Below are 23,766 nucleotides of genomic sequence, written 5' to 3'. Positions count from 1 at the left end.
CAGCATGTTGCTTGTGTGCAAATCACAATGAGAACAGTTGAAGGTGCTGTTAGAGCAGGGCAAGTATTTGTTTTCCAGTAAGATCCACGTGCCCAGAGACTCAATTTGAGCTCTCTCAAAGCTCCCAAGGACTGCTTCATCTCAGCTCAAACCAAATATCCCTCCACCTGAAAATATGAGAGTGCTTCACTGAAGCACTGGGTTCGCCCAAACTCGAGCCCAGAGTTCATGGGGAAAGGACTTCTGCAACCCCCAACTTGGGTATCATTTATGAATTGCAGAGGACACACTGTCAGCCCATCCCTTGAGCAGAAAAAGATTTTTCTCTTCAAGCACCATCATACACTAATAAATTGGAGCATGGTAGTACTGTGGGAACTGCCTGCAGCTGAGAGGCAGCTCCAACAGAACAAATCTCATGTTCTTAACCTGGAAAGGGTTTTTTTCCTTTTATTCTGCTTTTTATTGCTCTTACTATTTTCCTCTCAAGAGGTTCTTTGCACAACGTGCCGGATTAAAGCCTTTGACCTTCACTCTGGGGGATGCCAGTAAACATTCTTACCATATTTATCTCCATCTTCTCCTTTGGCACTGATCCTCCTGCCGAGCACTTGGATGTGCTTCCCGCTTGTCCTGCTGTAGAGCTGATAGAGCCGAAGCTGCTTCCTGCTTACATCGTCCCTCGCTCGCGTCTGGTTCTCCACGTGTATCCGAAAATCCACATTCTCCTCGGCAGCAAACATCTGAGAGGGATGGGGAGGCGGGAGAGAGAACAGAACACACCGTGAACACAACGAGCCTCTTGGACAGGGCTGCACACCAACCTGCCAAGGGGCACGTGGTGCCGGAGGACGCAGATTTGGCTGCCCTTCACTTGACAGCTGCGGCCGCGGCATCAGGCACTCAGCGTGTAACCCTACCCAGGGCTGGCTCTCAACGCGAAACCAAACTTGGGGTTTTACAATCAAACTGGGGGTTTTTTTGAATGAAAACTTCTGCCTGGCCCTGCACTGATTTAATCCTGGTCAGCCACGCTGGCCATGAATTAGGCTCTCCACTGTATATGCAAAGCCTTTACCAGGTTACACGGGCACGGACGGGAGAATGGGGATGGACAACCCCGTCTCAGGGATTTGGTGCATCACCTTCAGCATCTGCACTGATTCCCCAGATTAACTGCAGGGAGAACTCAAGGGAAAAAAACTATCTGTGCTGCCCTTAGCAGACTGGGTTTGAGCTTTGCACAGGCACGAAATCAACTACAGAAAAAGTATCACAGGCACTCTTCAGCTTAACTGTTTCACCAGCTCTGCCCTGCAGGGAAGCCAGCTCGCTGGTGACTGTCTCTGGATGCATTTCTGTTCACCTCAACAGGGCCATGGCTTGGGGAGAGATCACAAGGAGTGGTGAGAATCATGTTCCACTGCACACCATGATCAGCAGGAGTGTGATTGCCTCAGCCACCTCATCTGTCTCTTCTGGCCAATGAAGTAAACTAACCTTAGTTCAGTACAGCCTTAAAATATTACCAGAAACTTTTTGTTTCGTTTCCTATCTTAACTATTCTCAAAAAAACCACCAAAACAGGATTCCCACTTTTGCTTCCATGAGTTGTCCTGACTTGCCCAAGGCCCGAGTACCTGACAGCACAGACATCCTCAAGGTGCCCTTCCCAAAGGGGAGCCTGGGCAGCATGCACCCTAAAGCACTTCACGTCCAAACAGTAGGAAAGCCCAAAAATCGCCCCATGATCTGTCCATCTGTGATCTGTGGAGCATCTGCACCATCACATCCACGCTGCCCACTCCAAACTCACAGATGGAGAACATTTTGGTAGCAGACTCCCTTCACAGGACGATAAATCATTTAGAAACATGGGACTCTTGTCCTCCTGTTGGCCTGCAAGCAACAGTGTTCTAAGGTATCAGTGCGGGAGGGGAGCAGGCAGTGTAAATGAAAAAGGCCAATAAATCCTTGTTCAGATCCATTCCAGACTAAAACACATAAGAGCAAGTGGCCACGACACAGAAAACAGCCCCGCTTCAGCCTCCTGCACGTATCATCTCATACCAGCAAATGCTTCAAAGTCACACACTCCCTGAAAGTCAAAACCTCAAAAGAACTTTTCAGTTATCAAGGGGACAACCAGTCCTGCAGTGGGAGGAAAACTTGAGGCCGGTAGTGCTGCTCAGCACCAGACCTTCACTGAGACAACCTGAGCCAAAACACCACGGTCAGCACAGAGGCCACAGCAATGAGGTTCCCAGCGATGCTGCAGGATTGCCTTTGGTGCCATTATTAAATGTTGGGGTTCTGCTATTTGAATTTTTGGAGGGAAAATGATCTAGCTATCTTGTTTTGCTGTCAGAAGCCCACAGGGAGCTGAAGGTGTGGGCACAGGCTGGGCAAAGGGCGGCTCAGGATGATGCCGGGTCTAAACAGACATTCATGGAGATGACAGAAGTGACACACAAGGGTTACAACATTTCCCACTCTCAGAAAATAGCACAGCCAGAAGCTGTGACCCAGTGCTGAGGATGTGAGAGGAGAAGCAGCCGTGGCGCCTGCCAGAGGGCACTGCAGGGTGGCACAGTGGGATGCTGACAGAGCTCTTTCAGTGTGGAGCTGGGCTCTGCTCGCTCTGCTCTCTCCAGGCCCCACAGCAAGAAGGACTTGGCTTTTGACAGAAATAATATTAACGTCTTTTTTTTTCCTTCCTATGTCTCTTCTTGCTTTCTGCTCAAATGCCATTGTTGCAAAGGATGCTAAACTACCAAGCCCAGAGATGTTCCAGTCATGCTGACAGTCTGCCTCATGCCCACAAAGTAAGATTATTTGCAGTTAAAATTCTGGCTCCGTCATTTGAAGATTTAAAACAGATTTTAAATCAAGATGACGTCGTTACATTGCTTTCACCACATGTTAATGAATTTCACATTTTTCTAGGAAAAAAACCAAAACAGGTGGGATCTGAAGTGGGGGGAAGGGCATGCTGCTTTGCTTTCTTAGAAACTCCCAACAGAAGAGGCAATCTGTTTTCCAAAACATGTTTTAATTCTCTGCTAATCGTCTCAGGAGCACTCCCACTGCAGAGGCCCCAGCCCGCAGCTGCAGTGCCTGGGTGGACTCGGCAGCACCCACGGAGCGTCCCGCGCTGTGCTCAGCCCCAGACACGTCTCCAACACTCCCACGCACGTTGGTCACCACTGTCCTGCCTAAGATCAGCTCATTCAGCTTTGCAAGAAGGCCACGTGGCAGGCACAGGGGGATGACATCTCCTCCTCCCCGAGCAGAGGACGTGGCTGGCACCTCCCACAGCACAACGCTTCGCCCAAGCCCAGCAGCAGCTTCATGCAGGGATCAGCAGGTGACACTGACCCCCAAAATACGATCAGTCCAAGAGTGTATCAGTCCACCACTTCTCCAGCAACAGGCCCAGCTCTGACCCAGGCAAAGACATCCTGGAAGAGGAATGCACTACAGGTTCTCCCTGCAGCTGACCTGTCCCCTGGCCAAGAAGCTGTGGTCCAGAGCAGCAGTGAAACCACCCGGATTTAGCTGCCTGTTTAAAGATAAGCTCATGCTTAACCACTCTGTGGAAACAGGATGCTCTGCTGGACTCTGGCCAAGGGGAATTAGCTGTGCCAGCCTGGGCTGCATCTGGCCTGCAGCAGAGAGCACCAATACCTGAAAACAAAATTTCATGCAGTGTCGATTTCATGAGATAAAACCAATTTGATCATTGCTGAAATCCACTCTCACAGGATCCCTGCCCTACAGAGCACAGTCCCTCAAACAGCGAACTTCTCTGAGAGAAAAAGGTCCATTTATATATACACCATAAGAGAGACTCTCTTCCCTAAATCTCAAAAAAATTAGTAACATATGTCTCCTTTAGCAACCAATCACCAACACTCAGTCAAGGAGGTCACCTAAAACCAAGTACATCCACCCCCAAATACATTTCCATAACAATCACAAAAATGAATGCAGAAATGTCTGTAAGTCCCTTAAACTTAAGGGCTTTCATTCCTGTTCACCAAAGCAAAAGGATTTTTTTTCCCTTTTTTTTTTTCCACTATTGATATGCTGTTACTGTATATAAAGATATCATACACAAAGGGACCACCATCTTTTTTTGGCCTTTCAGTCTGATCATCCACATGTCCACGCAGTAGGCAGCAAAACCCATGGGCTCTGGATCCAGAGCTCCACACAACAGATCTCTGAAGTGAACAGCTGCTTGCACCTTCTGCCTCCTGACCAGCACCGTGCCCTGTGGGACATTCTCCAGGGACACAGGACAGGACTCCCCCAGAGTTTTGGTGGGATTTGGGGTTGTATTATGGTCTGGTTTGCATCTATCTAACTAGAAGGGGCCTCTGTCTATGCACAACAACTTCAGTGTCTCAGGATAGTGGTTTCATATAACTCCATCTCATTCTTTGGCAACAGTTTATAATCTGCAAAAGCCCAGTCGTTAAATCAGAGCATCAAATGTGGTTTAATTTTCACTCTTACTCTCTTTGTCTTTTCCATCAGTTCCTTATCCATTTATTAGTTATTTGTCACTGCACCTTTCAGTGACAACATACAGCTACAAAGACATCCTAAAAACACACTTGGCAATATAGAGCTTATGCAAGGGAATAAACAGCATTCCTTTAAGAAAGAACCATCACCTCAAGCCACTGAGATGCATCAGAAATACCTCACACCTGAAGAGAAGCAGCTCTGCCTCCTCTGCTGTACCTGCCCAATCATTCAAGGCAGGAGATTCAGTCCTACCTCCTTTCCAAACAGCCACTGGAAGCAGAAACGACGCCTGTCTTCAGTGAGTCCACAGTGGGAGACTTTCAAGAGATTTTTTTTTTTGCCGAATGATTCTTACTCAACGAGTGGTTTCATTTTAAATGGCTTTACAACAATCCTCCAGCTTAAAGAATGACTCCCCTATCTGTTAAATCCTGGATGCAGAGCTAGAGAAAGACCGTTTTGCTGATGCCGCCTGAGGTTTCACCACACGGCAATCCCAGAAAAGCCTCCGACAGCGGCACGGCGGTGTCAGTCCTGCACAGGCTGTGCCCCATCTCTGCACTCACAGATGCCTTGTTGTGAACAGAGAGCAAGCCCAGCCCCGCCAAGGTCAATGAAATCCCCACTGTGCCAAGCCACGTTCTCAGGATTTGGCTTTCCACCCAATCAACCTCCACGCACTTCGGATTTTCTATTTTGAGCTTTCCAGTAACAGGGGATGTTAATCTGTTGTTGTTCTTGTCATAAAGCATTACAGCATGAGATGTCCAAGGCCCACAGCATGGCCAAGTTAGCTGGGAGCTGGACTTCAGAATTTCCTGATGTTTTTGCTATTTATGCTGTGGAGCCTCCAAGCCTCACCAGAGAGCAAACCATTTGTCATTCTCCCAGCTGAACCAGGAATACAAAATCCCTCTTGCTGAGGGCCGTGCCGATTGCAAAAGATAAACAAATCACGCTACTCAAAGGCCTCTCAAACCCCATCTGATAAGCAGGAAATACTTATTACCTTTCAGCCATCAAATCAACCCAATATTAATGATTTTCTCCATGACCTTCTAAACACATGAAAGTTAACTTGATAAGGTCAACAAGAGGATATCCAAGACAGATCTTTCTCAAGTCCTCAAAGGCAAGTAACAAACCACTTTGCTTCCATGACTTTGGCAAAATTCCTGTATGCCAATTACAGGTTTGCTAGCTCACCATGTCAGCCATCCTCAGCATACAATGAAACACAATGCACTCCTTATTTGCTGCTTTTTCCTCCACTTAACTGCAAAGTTCAATCCATAGCCAAGATATTGTTACCTCTGTGTCACAGAGCCTAGTCCAGAGCCAGGTAGAAGTGGATGGGCACTGCTTGGACGTAGTCACTTCTTTGGGCTTTGAAGCACATTGGGAAATTCATTTAATGCAAAGCAGCTCCACATTCAGATATGCAGCAGGAAACCAGAGTGAAGGGAGAGGACACTCTGGAGTGAAGCTCTGAGCATTCAACAGGAGAGAGGCTACGGCACAAGAGTGCCAGAACTGCACAAACGCAGCTAAGCCTTGCAAAACAGCAGGACTTAAGAGATTTGCTCTGGTGTTTGTTTCCCCCTGCTACCCGGGCAAAAATTATTTTTTCTTAGAAAGCAAATCTCCAAAAAGCCAAGCTGCACTCTGAGTCTCGGGATGAGCCATGCTGAGGAAGGGCAGCGCGGTGGTCCTGCCTGCAAAGAGGACGGATGCCAAGCTCTCCCTTGGCATGGACCCATGCAGGAGATGTTGGCTCATCATGGTGAAAAACCCAGAGCTCTCCCTGCTCCTGCACAGATACGCTCTGGAACTGAGCCCCTTGTTGCTTTGACTTGAGTGTTTTCAAGTATGTGAAATTCAAGGCACTTTGCTCTTTGTTCAGTACACTCTTAATTGAAGTGCATGTAGGGATGGAGCTGGAAAGGAGAAGGAAACGGGATGATGAGGGGGTCGAGCCTGCCCATCCCTTTGGATTTCAGAAATATTAAACAAGAACCAAAGGGAAGACGTTTCCAGGGCTTGGAAAAGGGGACATCCAACTCAGTGAGGTGACACATACTTGGGTCCAAAAGCTGCTCTGCAAGCGAAGCCTCTTCTCCTCCAGAGAGCTGCCTGCTGCATTCAGAGGTGGATTAAATCTCCTGGGGTAGTGTCAGACCTCTGTTCTTTCCGAAACACACAGCCTCTGAGAAAGACAGCTATTGCTCAGCCACACTCCCCAGCAGCTCCTGAGACCCCACCAGCTGTCCAAGCCATGCATCACTGCTAAAGCAACGCATCCATCCACCTTCAGGTGGCAGACACAGTGTTACTGAACCTGATGTGAAACCAGGAGGAAGGCAGGATGGAGTGCCAAAAAAATGGAACCTGAGAGTTTGAGGAAATGAATGTTTTATGACCCATCAGTCAGTATTTGACTGTTTTCTAGAGAAAGATGATGCCACCTTCAAGAAAAGCAGCTTTCCCCTTTTAGTGATGGAGCGAGCCATAGCCAGAGCTGTGAAAATGCACCATTGGAGAGATGGTGACATTTTAAACTTGCTCCACCCTAGGAAATGGTTAATTCTGAGGAGGAGTAGGATTTCAGCCTTGATTAATGGCTTTTAGAACCCCAGCCGTCCAGCCAGCGCTGCCCACGCTGCATAGCCTGGCACCAGAGCACTGCCCCAGTGCTGCAGTGCAGCTCTCAAACTGCCCCACCACCCCCATCCTCGCCATCTCCACCTGCTCCTGCCTGTTGTCACCGACTCAGAGCCAGGTCCCTGCCAGCAGCCCCCAGGTCACATTATTAATGCCATCCCCACGAGCAGCAGCAGCTCAGCAGCCCCAAGGACCCAGCCCACCCTCTGGCACCTGTGCTGTGCTGTGCTGCAGCAGCACCAAAGGGGCCAAGGCAGAGCCACCTCCCAGCACCTCTTTCCCAGTTGGGACCAGTTCCTGCTACCTGTGCTGACCAAAGCAAACCAACCCTGTGCATCTCAGCTGAGATGCAGGACGCCACCACTTACCACGACCTCTCAACAGTTTTGAGTCTCCAGAAATACAATTCAAACCTTAAGTCTTTTTACTATTTTCTCCAGTTGAGATATATCCTTTTTTATTTTTTTTTTGTTAAGTTAAGGGCTGGTATTATTTTACCACAGCAATCCATCAGGCAAGGAGCAAGCAGGGCTTTTTCTTTCTTCCTTTCTTTCTTTGTCTTTCTTTCTTTTCTAATGCTTGTTATATCTCTGCTACATACTTCCTCTCCACATAGAAATATCCCTTCAAAGCTTGATATTATTGAGCAGCTTTCAACCATGCCCAGCAGAGCCATGTATTCTCTGCATTTGTCTGGCCTTTGTTTCTAGGAATGAAATACCAATGGCTGAACAGTGTGACTTCGTTTCACTCCTTCATTCCAATACTTGTTCTATTTCTATCCCACTGGGTCAAACTCACCTATTGTGAGACCTCACCGATTTCAATTACATCAGGGATTAATTTGTTCCATGGCGTTGAAGCTGTTAATACAATCCTGGCTGGCTCTAGATTAGAAAAGGCACGGTGGGACCTCCCTCACAGGCAGTGTGTTTAACGCCAGTCTTGATCTTCAGTTTTGTTCAGCAGTGGGGTGGGTTTTTTTCTTCCCTTTGTGCCTCTTTGCCCCTCTTTTCACAATCTTCCCCTTCCTTTCTAAATTGCCCTTATCAGAACTGGGTGGTCCTTCTGACTTCCACTGCGACTGGCAGCGCGTTCCTCCCAGAGCTGCTGCCCGGGGCTCGCGAGGGAGGGCACCGACCTGACACCACACAGACATGGCCACGCCAGCCTTGGCACCTCACCTCCCCCAGGATCATGTCAGAGGGGGTCGCTGCAGGTCCCCATGGACACAAAGGGGTCTGCAGGTGCTCGGTTCTGCAGCTCTGACCCTTGGACAACCGCCTGTCAACCGAGGTCCTCAGGGGAGGACGGAGATGCTCCGTGTGGGAGGTGGACACTCTGAAATGCAGGTTTGTCAAGTGGCTCTGGTTGTCCTGTCCAGGATTCCCGAACTGGGACGCAAGACCACGACAGAGCTTTAAAATGTCCAGCCCTGTCGTCTCATAGGACATCTCTGATATCAGTGATATGACAGATCCTGACTCAAAACTGTGCTTATTCAGGTGATTTTGTCTCAGGAGGAGACACCTGTGTGCAGGGAAACTCAGGGCCCACGTGGGTGCAAAGCAATTCAGCTCTGCTTGAGTGCTACAACTCCCTCCCACAAAATCCACTGCTTTTCATTTGCAAAAGGAATCCAACCGCATCTTAGCAAACTGTGTTTTTGGGAAACAGTGTGCTGATTCCAGAATAATAAGAACAAGAGTTTCAAGAGATAAGCAGGAGGAAAATTAGAGGATATTAAAATCAAACAAACAACTCAACAAAGAGCTTCCTCCCAAGTTTACTGAAATCCATTAAATTTCCATGGTGGTTTCATGAGGTCACCTCAGGCTTCCATGGGGCAGCTCTGTGCAGCCTGGGCTACAGGAGCTTGCAAGTGTTAATGGTGGAGCTGTCATAGTCACCAGACAGAAGTTGGACAGGCTGGTTCCAGGGCTCCAAATTCATTCCCATATTCAGCACCCAGTTTTCCAAAATGTACAACATTCTTGTTTACTACTGCACTATTTTTTTTTTCTTTTTTTTATTGGAAGAAACATAGCAATAAGCTGGACTAGTATCACCCAACTGTTTGTTTAACTCTGCCACTCACCTTAGACCTTGGCAGAGCCATCCATGGACAGGGTGAAACCCCCACATTCCAGGCACTGCCCCACCTGCCATCTCCCAGTCCAATCACCCTCTCAGGTCTCACCCCTTTGGTACCAGGTATTCCCTGGAGAGCACTTCCTTGTACCTGCCTGGCTTGGATCTGGGCAGTGTCTGATCATGGCAACCCAAGCCTTGGTGCCAGCAGAAACCCTCACACCTCCACAGCCCTGAGACCTCCCTGCTTGTGCACTGCTCTGGACACAGAACCACAGAATGCCCAGACCTTGGAAGGGACCCCCAAGGATCACTGAGTCCAACTCCTGGCCCTGCACAGACACCCCAACAATGCCTCAGAGTGTTGTCCAAACACTCCTGGAGCTCTGACAGCCTTGGGGCCATGACCACTGCCCTGGGGAGCCTGTTCAGTGTCCAACCACCCTCTGGGAGAAGAACCTTTTCCTGAGATCCACCCTAAACCTCCCTGGCACATCCTACCACGAAGATCAAACCCACCCCGAGACACACAGCCCATGGAGAAAAGACAGAATTGGCTCTGGCTGATGTGTTACACTCCCAACAGCTCTCACAGTCCTGATCTACAAAAATCACTGCTTCCTCAACCCTAAGCTCTCCAAAATATCCCCCTCTATGGCTGAGATCTGCTGTGGTTTCTCCCAGGTGGTTTTGCTGGGAATGGGCTAAGGTCCCATTGCTGCCACTTCACCACTGTCATTTCCAACACTTATCAAGTTCAGTGAGGGCAAAACAATTCCCCCTCTTCCTGCCATGCCTCCCACAGGCTGCACCCTCTGCTCAGGGCCAAGTTTCCCTGTTCATTCGCTCTGCTGGTCAGTGGCCATGTCCTTCAGAGTGTGCTGCTGCCACCCCCCTCGCTGCTCACACCAGGACACACACATTTCTCAGAAGTGGTTTCATGCCCACATCCCTCCTCACAGCTTGGGTGTCACTGCAAAGAAATCTGCAACAGGCTTTTCAGAACAACCCCAATCAGCCCCTGTGAGACTGTGGATCAGGGAGCTTGGCATGCTACAACTGCCTCCGCTACCTTAACACAACAAAAACTTTCTCTTCTTGCTGAAATAAACTGCCCTGATATGCAGGAATTAAACCCATTCTGCCATTCAGTCTGTTGCAAAGAGTTGTCAACCAGTGGTTTCAAGCAGTTGAAACTGCTTGAAAACCTTGAGAGAAAACCATTAAGCCTCACCAGCCCAAAACACACGAAGAGTGAACGTGGTCCCTGGTGCAGCAGCAGCACCCTGTGAGCATCACCCACCCCTTTTGCAGCAGACTCAGCAGCCAATTCCCTCCTACACGACTTAAAAGCCTTTGCCCAAGGCACAGGGAGCTCTGCAAAGGTGAGAAAGAAGGGTGAGGGTCTGTCCCCCACCCCCGGGGTGCTGCTGGCTGAGCACACAGTCCGTGCCCGGCACCCTCTGCTCCTCGCCCCGCTTCCCACTCCGCAGTGGAGGAGCCTGGCTTGGCAGGTGGGGCTGCAGTGGAGACCAGGCCAGTGCTCCCAGCAGGGTGCTCCTGGAACAAAAGCTGCAGCACCCCACTAAAAAATACCTACCAGCAATTTGTCTGTCTCTTCAAATGAGACCTGAGCCCAACTGCTGACAAACCTGCCAGGTTCAAAGCACTCTCGACCTTTTCTCCCCTCCCCTTCACCAGCAGCAACCTCTTGCCAGGGCAGATGCTCCAGTTGCAAACCCGTTTGGCCACGGCAGCAGGGATGAGTGGAAACTCCAAGCCCACTCCCCTGAAACCAGTTAGAGGTTTTCCAAACCCTGGAAAAAGGCAGAGTCATTTGCCATGAGAGCTTAAAATGCCAGTTTAAAGCACAGGCCCGCCAGGTTCAAGGTGATGTCTGCTCCTCTGCTCGATACCAGCACAGCCAAGGCCTCCACAAAAACAGGAGCGAAAGCACAAGACATGGAAAACCCAAAGGATACTCAGGAAAACACTGCCATCAGAAGGAGAAGGAATATCATCAGAGACCAACCTGCCCAAAATAGAATAAACATTTGCAGGGGCAGCACTGCAGCAGATCCGATACTTATCCTGGGAGCTCCTTTCATCCCGGACCCCTGACATCCTCCAAGGAACACACAGATCCCTGCTCCCACTGCAGAAAAGCAACTCCCTCTAGGGTAAAACCCGGCAACTGCCGAGCAGTGCACACCAGTTCAGGGCAGGATTCCCAAAATACCTTTTTGCACTGCATTTGCAAAGAAATCAGAGGTGTGGTTAACAATTGTCCCCACAGCAGCTCCCCAGCACTGACCTCAAAGGACAGGTGGCTTCTCCTAAAGCCCACAGCTTATCCAGCAGAGATGCCTGGGGACTTGATTGAATTATCCCAGACCACTTTTCCTCTATCACATTTCCTCTCTGGAAATCTTTTACTAAGCTCCAGTTGGTCCCAGTCCTGCACATTCTGGCAAGATAACACCCGGTGACCCTCTGTGGGAATGATGCCAAGGAGAGGGACCTCCTCAGATGTCCCTGCTCACTCATCCCATGATTTGGCAGCCTCTACTCAGTGCTGGAATATAAGAAAATGGTTGTGCCCAAGGACAGGGAGGTTAATCCATCTAACAATAACTGGAGGTCATTCGGGGGATTTACTGAATTGCAGGAGTCACTCAGCTGGGAATGCTGTGCTGCTGGTACCTCACTTCTGCCCTGCTTCACCCCCACTAGCCTGTCTCCATCTTTTCATGCCTGCTGCTAGGATGCTGGCATTAGCTGTTTGAGACTCAAAATCCTTCCCATAGTCTGAACCCTCCTCTACTACACTTTAAGCTTATCTTCTCCATCATTCAACCAAGCTGCTTCTTCACTCCCACCATCTCCAACAGCACTGCTCTGAAGGATCAGGGCAAGTATCAAATCCATGTTATGGAAACTACCACACCACCACTGGAAACTGGGAAATACACAGCAGCCTCCATGGCTACAGGCCTCCTCAACACCAGCCTACTACTATTAGATACTGAGGGGGAAAAGTCTGGTCTCTCTGGGCTGATCTCACTTTCAGGGCTTAATTCCAACATGCAGGGGGGAAATGCCCAGCTTGGGGATGGGCTCTCTGGGCTCTCCACGCTGACCCAGTGAAACAAAGCCTGTGAGAGCAGGGCTGGTGCTGCCCAGTGGGGCTGACACATGGCAAGGGGTCCCTGTGGACCTGCCCTTCCCCAGGCTGATCCAGAGCTTTTAGACCTTTAGAGTCAAAACAGGAAAAAGAGTTATATGTGAAGATCTCTGCACACTTCAAGCTATGATTCAGAGACACAGTGACTTCTCCTCGGGTCTAAAAACCTAATAAAATACCAACCACCAATGGGCATTTCTTTTTCTCCCTCTATTTCCCATGAGTCAAGGATGCTGGCAGTATGTAAGGACACATTCTCTGTCCTTGGACATCACCCACCATATCCAAATCGACAATTAGGTAAGCTCTGACTTCAGATACTGTTACAAGAGCCAGGGGCACAACCCTTGCTGTTTCAAAGAGCAAAGTACACAGCTGTACCAAACCCCAAAATTTTCAGAAAGGGGACAGAGATGACATAAGATCCACCTGCCCTGTAACTGCAGGGGCCAAGGGGTGCCCGGCACCGCTGTGCCCAAGGCAGACTTAGGTGTGGAAATGACATTGGAGGCTCCTGAGCAGGAGAAGGAAGGAAATGGGGACAACAGCACAGCACAATCCAGCAGCAGAACAATTCCCAGGAACAAGCCACTGGAGCTCCCAGAACATACTGAGGCTTCTTAAAGGCAAGGTCCTGGGGCACCAGTGTTGAGGAAGAGCAGTCAGGGTGAAAAGTGGAGTAGGCCAGTAAATGACCTGAAACCAAATGGCAGTTTGTGAAGTGACTGCCATGGAGATGAGCTGCCCCTCGCCCTTCAAGCACCTTTTCCCCATTTTAGTTGCCCACTTTGCTAACACATTGCTGACAAGTTTCATTGTTTCCTCTTTCTCTTCTGAAGTTACTGTGACCAAGCACTTCCAATATTAGAGCTGCTCCCTGCAGAATCCCTGCCTGTGTACATGAGAAATGTCTTTCTCCACCCAAGTCTTGCAAGCTATTTCTGGAACAGGGCTTTTCAGAGGTGATTTTGATTAGTAATTTGTTCAGTTATTTGAAACATAACATGCAAGATTTCCTTTGTCTCTGCAACAGAGATATTTTCTTTTCATCTTGCTTTATGCTTTGCTTGCCTTGCAAAACTTATTTCATGAACTGTAAAGAAGGATGAAGCTCTCTGGATGTTCCATGAACCCCAGATGAACCTCATGGGAGCCTTGCTGACATAGGAGGGGGACAGAACCAACTTCCATTTGTAAATGAGCTATGTGCTTTCAATAAATCTATTCAAATCAATTTACCTTGGAAGACCCACTTCTATTCAGCAAAACTCAATCAATTATAGTCATCATTAACAATCTTTTCCATTTCCTATCATTTCCCCAGGGTGGCCCTACCTGTAAATGTGGCCTGAGATGCAGAACCTCCTGCAGTGATCAGAAAGCACAACTTCACACCAAAAACATCCCCAACGTAAAACCAAGATGTCCAAAAATGTTTGTATTCTGTGAACAAAATGTATGGGCAGCTCCAAAAGCTTCAAGGGAAAAAGAAGAGATGGGAACCCCTCTGTTCCAGTACTGGCACCCAAGATGCTCCTCACCAAGCCTGGAGCTCTTGCAAGCCTGCAGAGAAGCTGCCAACCCTTTCCCTCCTGCCCCTGCCAAAGGTGGCCATAGCAAACTGAGAGGGGAATGAGCACTGAGGAGACCTAAACCCAAGGCACATTTGAGGAGATGTGCTCCTGCATCTTCCAGTTCACCACTGCCCTCCCCAGAACCAAACTCCTGTCCCACTGCTGCTGCTCTCAGCCTGCTCTGCACGTTGGCACCGTCCTGCAAGACTTGCTGGTACCATCCCAGAGATGAGAAAAATGGCTTTGGAGCAGCAACTGAGGGCTGCCAGTCACATCAACTTGGTACCTGCTAACAAAAGGGTCGAACATCTATTTGGTGCTTCTGGTTTCCCTCTGTGAAAACCCTGCTGCCACAGTGTCCCCTGCTTGAGGAATCACAGAATGGCCTGGGTGGGAAAGGACCTTAAAGATCACGGAGTCCACCCCCCTGCCATGGGCAGGGACACCTTCCACTAGCCCAGGTTGCTCCAAGCCTCATCCAACCTGGTCTTGGACACTTCCAGGGATGGGGCAGCCACAGCTTCTCTGGGCAACCTGTGCCAGGGCCTCCCCACCGTCACAGTAAAAATTTTTTCCTAATATCCAATCTAAACAGACTCTGTCAGTACAAAGCCATTCCCCCCTTGTCCTGTAACTACACGCCCTCGTAAATAGTCTCTCTCCATCTTTCCTGTAGGCTCCCTTCAGTGCTTTGCCACTGCCTGCTCCTGCTTGTGGACTGATCAGTTCTGCTCACAGGAGTTACCCCCAGTGTCAGCCCCAGCCTGCTGTCCTGGCCCAACGGGCTTGATGAGCATTCTCGCTCTGAGTTGTCAGCTCTGCTGCAGGATGCTCTATGGAGCACCACAAAACCCATCAGCATTCAGAGGGAGCAATAAAAAACTATCCTGGCTGGGTTGTTCTGTAAAGGCTCTTCCTCCAGCACAGCCAGGATCTCCCCATACCTGCCAGCAGCCAAGGAATTTCTCCTTCCCCAAAAGTGCTTTGAAATACATTCTCAAGCCCTATTATCTCTCCTGTTTATACCACGCTCCCTCTATTATCAAGAAATCTCCCGAGTAATTTATAAGCCCACAAGCTCCTGCACTAACAGGCAGTAAATCACATTTACAAACCCCCATCACCTACTGTTCCGAGGGCTGGACGCAGGGGGTGCAGGGAGCAGCTCCTCCCCAGCCCCTGCACGCCCCGCGTGTTCCGAGGAGGAGGAGGAGGAGGCAGCTCCGTGCCCCTCCCCCGGAGGGTTAGTTTTTAAGTACCCGGAGAGGATCCCAGCCAGTGTCCCGCCTCACTGCGTTCTCCCCATCCGACCCCAACACAAGCACACAAAAGAGGGTTTTCTTTTCACAAAAATCAGACCAAAGGAGGAGGATGTTTTTGGCTGTTTTCCTCGAGGAAAGAGGTTGCCCACCTAATAATCCCTAAATGGGCAGTGGGTTGTTGGGCTTTCATGTAATGCCTCTGAGCCTCCCCTTGCCGTGCCAGGTCGCTGGTTTTCTTTTCCACAGAATTTCAAAACCCCTGAATAACAAGGTTTGTGCATGGAAGTGCTGACACAACCCTTAACTACAGCATCCTGAACATGATACCAGAATAAGGACGCTCCCTGTGTGGCCCAGCCTATGGATAAATAAAGCATTTCAGCAGCCAGCGCCGACAGATCATAAACCTCCACGAGCATAAATACCAACAACAACTCAAAAAGATTAGAGGGCTTACGGGCAAGGCAGGCTGAGATGATTTAGAGTTGGGGTGGAAGGGTCATTATTGCTGAATAGGTGGGGGTGAGCGGGCCACAGAAATCAATAAACCATTCTGCTCCCAGGGAAGGAAGGGGCCACGCTAATTGTGCAAACACACATTTTCTGCTTGAGGCTGGAGCTCTCCGACTCACCCAGCGTGGATGGATACGGGGAACTCGCAGAGGAACAAGGACCACACCCCGTGGCACATGTCCCAGGAGCTCTGTCACTCACAACACAGCACACCTAAGCCCCTTGCTGGGCACGACCCGCTGCTGGAGGCAGCTTCGGATGAATGCAGACCCAGGCGACGTTCAGCTTCATTAATTCCATTTTCTATGAAGTTAATACATAGCTGGGAGAAGTATCTTGGTTGTTTTCAGCATCACCATCAAGTCAGAGCTTCTCCAGTGCCCAGTTCTAGCCCTGCAGAACCACCCGACAGGTCCTGCCAGCACCGGTTACCTTCAAGCAACAAAGTTTCCCAAGAAAACTTCGGGACCTGCTTCATCCCTTCTAAAATAACCCCATTTGGAAGGTTCCACGCTGGCATCAGAGATGGAGGTGGGAACATAATTAGGCACAACAGATCGCTGTGTCCTGTAGCGAGGACAGACACAAAGCTTTGCAGACAGTTTTCCAGTGCTGCTGAGGCACAGGGTTCAAAGGCAGCAAGCAATTCCTCCTCTGCCAAAGAAGAGAGAATCTTCTCCTTCAGTTCCCCCCATTCCCCGTTCTTTCTACCTTTTTCCCCCTCTTCCTTTCTAGGGAACACAGCAAAGACAAAAGGCACCAGCTTTGGAGAGTGAAGCCTATTTAAAACCAGAATGAATCTCTACTCTACAAATAAATAACTACTTACACCTAATGGGCCGAGGTACCCAAAAGCCCACCTTGGGACACGCTGCAGGAGATGCTCCAGGGAACCAGCAGGCAGTGGCAATGCCTGTTATTCCCATGAAGAAGCCTGAGCTCACAAGCATGTACAGGTACAAACAGTGAGGATCTTCACTTCTGTCAATTAGAACTGGGAGCTGGAGCTGGTGGCAAAGTACAGGAACCTGCTCTGGTCCTCCTGTGTGAGCCAGCACCCTCCTCCCTGCCTTTCCAAAGGTATTTAAATAAAACACTGTTGATCAGTTAATAAAAGCTTGAAGTTTGCCCAGCTCATGTCACGCTTACAGCTTGGATTTCAACTTTACTTGGGATTTTGAGAGTTTTTAACACCAGTAATTTCATCTTCCCTCCAGAAATAAATTCCTTAATGGCTTCACTGCAAAAATATTCCCAAGAGTTCTGCTGCTCATGTACTAAAGACAGCACACACACACAAAAAAAAAAAATTAAGAAAAATCAGATTACTATTGAGCCTTATCAAAAATATGGCATTAAAGCATATGTTGACTTTAATCCAAACCAAACTGTCAATCTGCCTTCAGGGTCCGATCTAACAAACGTGAGCCTAGGGCCAGAAGAGAAAAGCAGGGTTTATTTCCTAATAGAAGATTTGTTCCCATCTCTGTTAGCCACGCTTCTGCCTGGAAATATTTACACTGCAAACACCAGACAAATAGGATTTCTTATCTTTCTGCTTCGTTGAGCTAGGGAAAAGTTTCATTTGGTAATAATTAATTTAGATTGCAGGCTTCTTATTTTCAGGGACCAATTGTCAACAGTTTTGGAAAATAAATCTGGTTTTGAAACATTTTAAATGGGGGGGAAAAAAAAGCAGCGTTAAAATCGCTCAGGTTTGGGCTGCTGCGGCTCGTGGGGAGCAGGGAGAGCCCCACACATTTTGCTTCATCCATTGCCAGTCACCAGCAGCGGGAAGAAATGCTTCTGGGGGGAAATTCAGGCCAGGCATGGGCAAACATGAGACCTTATAGCATGAGATTGCCCAGGAGCCCGTTCCTTGAGGCACCAGCACCCGTCCCTGCAGCTCCAGGATGCCTCGCCCCAGACATGCCCACTTCCCTGTTTGGTCTGGGAATGTCCACCCACCCGGGCCCAGCACCCAGCACAGAGCAACTCTGCCAGCTCAGCCTTCCTGGCCCAGCTCAGGGTTAGCACACATCTCATTTAGAAGGGAAACCCCACGACTTAACCTGGCGGTGCTCGGCTTCCTGGCACGTGTGGTGATGGTGCACGCTGGGGAAATCAGGCTCCCAGAAAGAAATCAAAGCTGAGCAAATAAATTCCATTTTCTTGTTTGCTACGTTTAAACAGCAATTAAATTCCTATTACCTACTCTTTCAACATAAACAGCACAAAGCCCTCTGCATCACTGGCAGACTGCTCTCATTTATTATAGGCAAGAGGGAATGGCTTTAAACTAAAAGAGGAGAGATTTAGGTTAGTTGTTAGAAAGAAATTCTTTACTCAGAGGGTGGTGAGGCCCTGGCACAAATTGCCCAGAAATCATTGAATATTCTGAATTAGAAGGGACCTATAAGGATCATCAAAGTCCAACCACTGGTCCTGCCCAGAACACCCCAACAATCCCACCCTGTCCCTGAGAGCGTTGTCCAAACCTCCCTGGAGCTCTGGCAGCCTTGGGGCTGTGCCCACTGCCCTGGGGGGACAACCACCCTCTGGGGGAAGAACCTTTTGCTGAGATCCACCCTGAGCCTGCCCTGACACAGCTCCAGCCATTCCCTGGGGGCTGTCCCTGCTCACACAGAGCAGAGATGGAGCTGCAGACCCCACTGAGGTCTCCCCTCAGTCTCCTCCTCTCCAGCTGAACACACCAAGTGCTCTCAGCTGCTCCTTGTGTGGCCCCTCCATACCCTTCACCATCCTCATGTCCCTCCTTTAGACACTTTCTAACAGATTTAGATCCTTTTTATATTGCGTCCCCCAAACTGCCCCAATGTTGAGGTGAGGCCGCCCCAGGGCAGAGCAGAGCGGGACAATCCCCTCCCTGATGCCCCCAGCACAGGGATATCCCTCCTGGCTGCCAGGGCACTGCTGACTCAGGGCCAACTGGAACCCATCAGCACCCCCAGGGCTCTTTCCCAGCACTGCTTCCCAGCCTCTCATTCCCACTCTGTCCATCCATCCAGGATTGCCCCATCCCAGGGGCACAATCCGGCCCTTCCCCTTGTTGAACTTCCCACGGTTGGTGATTCCCAGCCCTCGGATCTGTCCCAGATCTCTCTGCAGGCTCTCCCTGCCTTCCAGGGACTCAACAGCTCCTCCTGGTTTTGTATGGTCCACCAACTTACTCAGTATCCCTTAAAGTTCTGCACCCAAGTCATTTATTGAGATGTTGAAGAGCTCTGGGCCTAAGGAGCTGTGGCTGCCCCATCTCTGGAAGTGTCCAAGGCCAGGTTTGGTGGGGCTTGGAGCAACCTGGTGAATGGCAGTGGGTTAAAACAAGATGGTCTTTAAGGTCCCTTCCAACCCAAACCATTCTGTGCTTCTGTGATAAGCAGGGCAGACCCTCCACGCTGCCCAGGCCTGGCCAGCACTGCCAGGCAGAGCTGCCCTCACTCCTCCCTTCCAACCTGGGATGTATCAGCTTTGCTGGTCACTGAAACCCCGATGGTGACACACAACCCCCCCTTTTGCATCACAACATTTCCCAGCCCCAAGGCCCATGGTCAGGCTGGCTGGTCACACAGCAGGATTCCCAACACAGAGTTTCACACCTAATTTCAGGGGAAGTTTGCAGAAGAACCTGCCTGCTCCTCGGGATGAAGATGCCACGTGCATGCAGCATCCTCAGCCAGCAGAGCTGCTGGCTCCCTATTGATTGCTGGGGGGCTGTTTGCTATTCCGATCTCAGCTGCTCAAAAGTCTCCCCAATCACCGCGAGGTCGCGACCACGGGGTCAGGAACCTGCACTACATAGATCATAATTTATTTTACAGCTAATCAATAGCACTCTGCACCACGCAGTCTTACAGTACAGCCTCACACTGAGGGACTGATGCTATTCATGTGGGATTGTAACCTTAGGGCCTGGGGGCTTAAGGGGGTCAAAAGCAGCTTCCATGTAAGAGTTGGAGAACAAGGCTGGAAGTGGAGCACGCACTCCCCTCGCTGTTCGTTTGTACGTTCCTATAACCCAGCCAAATTCCACCTGTGATCTGAGTGCAACTTGGAAAAGGAAATAGGGTTATCTGATCAGGATTGTATCCAACACTCCAATGGGAAAAGCCACAGCGCAGCACCATGAGCAGATGGTTTGACCCAGGGGTTGACAGCAAGGCAGTGATCCCAGTCCTTGTGATTGCAGTACCTTTCCAGACCATCCTCAAAAAAAGGCATCAGAGAAGCAGAAAAATGCCTTTCTATTAATAATGTCTTTCTTCCCATTTTCTAATTTATGTACCCATCCCACCAGCCATGCCCACAGACACCCAGTGCACATGCTGCAGCCTAGTTATTTACCAGGCTCACCACTGCTCCCTGCATTTCCCTGTTAATTCTGGATCTCTGTGCAAGAGTAGCTCAGGGCATTCCAAAAGATACAACAGCTTTTTAACAAGCTGTCCTTCAAAATGATGCCAAAGATAGTATTTTAGAAGGAAAGAAAGGTATTTGAAATATGCAGCAGGAGAAAAAGGAACTGGGAGGTCTAAAGAGTGCTGGAAATAACTTGTAGGAAGAGCAATGCATTAACTGCTGCATCCTGGTATTTGTATCCATGCAATATGCACTTCCCTGGGACCTACACCTATTCATCAGTCTCAACATGATTTGTATTATAAAAGAGAAATCACAGGGTGCACTTGGCCCCTGACCACCCTGCTTCCCCTCAGGGCCATCCCCAGGATCCAGCCCCTCATTCTGGCCACTGCTGGGGGCTCTGGCTCTGCCTGGGGCAAGTCCCAGCTCCCCCAGCCTGCCCCATCTTCCATCTCTGTGTGGGTGAGCCCACAGACTGGACTCCCCCTCATCTCCCACCATCAGCAGCCATACAACAGCGAGCAGGCTGTGCTGAACTGTTCCCCACTGCCAGCTTCTTGCCACAGAATCATTTAGCTTGGAAAAACCCTCTAAGATCATTGACTCAACTGTTAACCCAGCACTGCCAGGCCTGTTGACAAACCATGTCCCCAGGTGCCATATCCACACACCTTTTGGACACTTCCAGGGATGGGCAGCCTGTTCCAGTGCTTAACCACCCTTTCCTTGAAGAAATTTTTCCCACCTGCCCTGGTGCAACTTGAAGCCTTTTATCCCAAGCCTTTTATCCCTTTTATCCCAGCCTCAGATCTTCCCCTTTCCTGCCCCTGCCTCCAAAGCAACATTCATCTCAGTTGGCATCACCAGCGAACTCAACAGCACCGGCCCAGCTACAGCCAGAAAGCTGGAGCAGCACTGAGACAGGAGCTGTGTGCAGGAGGATGCAGCAGACACTGTTATGGCACCCTAAGGCCTGGAGGTTAAAGGAATTCTGGGTTTCCCAGCAGCACCATCCCTTTTCCACAGGCTGCAGCAGAATCGAGCTGGTAACTTCACAAAAAGGCAAATGCAGGCAGTGAGCAGGGCGTGAGTAGAGTCCATCAAAGGAGGAGGATGTGCTGTCACTACGTGGACAACACTGCCAGGTGGTTCAGCCCGAAATGCAGCTGTTTGTGCAGGCAGAGCAGGCAGGGAGCTGTGGAAGCGCTGCCCAGGGAACCCAGCCCCGCATGGAAGCAGCAGGGACACAGACCTGCAGCCTGCCCTTGGCCGAGGGAGAAGATTGGCACGCTGGCTCCCACCCACTGCAGCCCCCAGGGCGGCGAGGAGCTCACACAAAGGGAAGCACACAGACCATGACAGGCTAAGCCCTCTCTTTCCTCTCTGTTCCCCTTTCTTTCTCGTCATGCTATGGCAAGGCTGCTGAATGGGAATAGGAAAATACTTTGGCAGAGCCAGACGGTCTTTTCTATTTTGGTTTTTTTTCGGTGGGTTTTTTTAGTATACTTTCCCTCCAGCTGCTTCACTGGATGCCTAATCCTCCATGGACATCTGGGGAGGTACCAGGACACAGAGGTGACATACCAGGTAGGCAGCACAATGCACAGCTCTGCATAATTTCTGCTGGTACCTGCTGTTACAGCACAGCAGGTGATCAAACCACAAAAACCCAGGGAAAGAATGAAAAAAAAAAAAAAAAGTCATGTTCAGACTTGTTGGGGCCACAGATACACAGGTGGAAGCCCCTTGACCTCAGAAGCAGAGCACAGGAAGGTGCACCTCCCAGGCAGGAGGGTGTTTCAGTGCCTCCCTGGGCCCAGGGCTCCCAGCTCCCCCAGCACAACCTACCCCAGCCTTCCCAGGGCCAGAGCAGTTTGCAGAGACCCCAGGCAGAGGCCCTGGCAGCAGGTATCATTCCTCACCAACCCCTACCCAGGCAACAACAGCAGCTATTCCTCTTCTCCCTTTTTCCATCCTGATGTTTCCTGAATGTATTTTTCACCTGCACTTATCGCAACTGATCTCTCGAGTACCCAAATCTGCAGGAAAACGAAGCCAAAGCAACTCAGCAAGGGAGGAGATGAGAGGAGAGAGCACAATGGGTTTTCCCAGCTCCTAAGGAAAGGAAGAGATACATAAAAATACTCCCAAGGATCTGGGAGTAGATAGATCCACAAACATGATTTTCAGTCCCAGGGGAGTCTCTCTCGAGCTCAGCCTGCCGCAGCAGAGAGAGAGACACACTCACCTGGCTGACCAGCTCGGCGCCATCACCTGACAGCAAAATCAAATATTCTGAGGGGCTGCCCAAGCCCCCCAGCGCTGTTCATCCTACCTGAGCCCCCTGAAGTCACTCCCAACAAAAGACCCATCACCAGAATCCCCACATCCCAAGAGCACCCACGGGGCTTTGCAGCGACACTTCCTTTGCCCGATCCACTCTTTCCCCTCCTGCCTCAGAACACTGTGGCCAAGTTTTGAGTTTGAGCTGCCATCCCTCCTGCAAAACCCCAAAGCACTCCGAACCCTGCACCACTTGCCTCCATCCAGGCGCATCAAGGAAAGCAAAACAGAAACTAAATGCAACCACCATGCTGCATCCAGCTCCTGGAACAGGGGAAATCTGCACCTCACAGGTACCCCTTGGGCATGCTCTGCTCAACAACACCTGCATCCTTCTCTGTTTCTCTGAAGCAACTTGCGTATCTCTGGAGCTCTGGAACAGCAAACTGCACACACTGGGGTGCACGCTGAAGCCTCCCAGCAGCAGCTCTGCTCTGCTGCCCGTTGTCACAGCAACACCCACGGGTGATGCTGTGCTTGTTGCCACAGCACACCCAAGCCCCCAAATGCTGAAGAAGCTCAAGTTCGTGTCAGCCTCACTGGGGGGGGAATCTGGAAACAGCTCAGTCCTTGCACATCTTCCTGCTAAACATGGGCTTGAGGGGTCTTTCTGGCAGAGAACCTGCCCCAGCACACTGTAGGGACCGTCAGAAGCAGAGGCAGGGCATGCCCAGGGCAGGCAGCCAGAGCCAGCACAGGCTGCACACTCCCACCCGTGTAGGAGCAAGACCCACATCTGCACTCACTCCATGCTAACCTCAGTCTTGCTTCTCCCACTTCTCCCAGGTGTGCATCAGCACAAGCACCAGCCCAGTGCCACTCAGCAGGGCTTCCAGCCCAGGTAACTGCTCCAACATGTGTCCTCTTCCTCCACAAGCCCGAGCTCTTCAAAGATCAGGAGGCAGAAACAGGACATGAGGGGCAGCTTCAGGACACAGCACTTCACAGAAGGGTGCAACGAGTCAGCAGCAGGGAACAAAAATCCCTCATGGCAAACAGCAAGGCTGTTTCTTGGAGAGCAAGGGGGTTTGAAATGGGAACAAATGATTTAATATGCAACCAGGCCCTGCCTCTGCGGGTTGTGAGCCAGCAGAGCCACACCAGCAGGTACTGCATCTGCTGTCTTGAGTCCAGCAGCAGCACAGAGCCAGAGCTGTGGACTATCTCATCAACTCTGGCCCTTGATGGGGTCATGCACTTCAACATTGCTGAGCTCCTCTGC

At 50.2% G+C, this 23,766-nt stretch overlaps 1 protein-coding gene across 1 annotated transcript in view; it reads right to left on the bottom strand.

The window, feature by feature from the left end:
- Positions 1-23,766, bottom strand: part of FGF18 (fibroblast growth factor 18) — a 73,207-nt gene that overhangs the window by 44,374 nt on the left and 5,067 nt on the right. The window contains exon 3 of the mRNA XM_050312121.1: positions 563-743. Within this exon, the coding sequence (XP_050168078.1) occupies positions 563-743 (181 nt within the window). The remainder of the gene's footprint in view (positions 1-562; positions 744-23,766) is intronic.

The sequence above is a fragment of the Myiozetetes cayanensis genome, unplaced genomic scaffold (assembly GCF_022539395.1).
Source record: "Myiozetetes cayanensis isolate MyiCay16 unplaced genomic scaffold, myiCay2020 scf17, whole genome shotgun sequence".
NCBI lineage: Eukaryota > Metazoa > Chordata > Aves > Passeriformes > Tyrannidae > Myiozetetes > Myiozetetes cayanensis.
The sequence above is the reverse complement of the archived record's forward strand: the minus strand, read 5'-3'. Positions and strand labels throughout refer to the sequence as shown.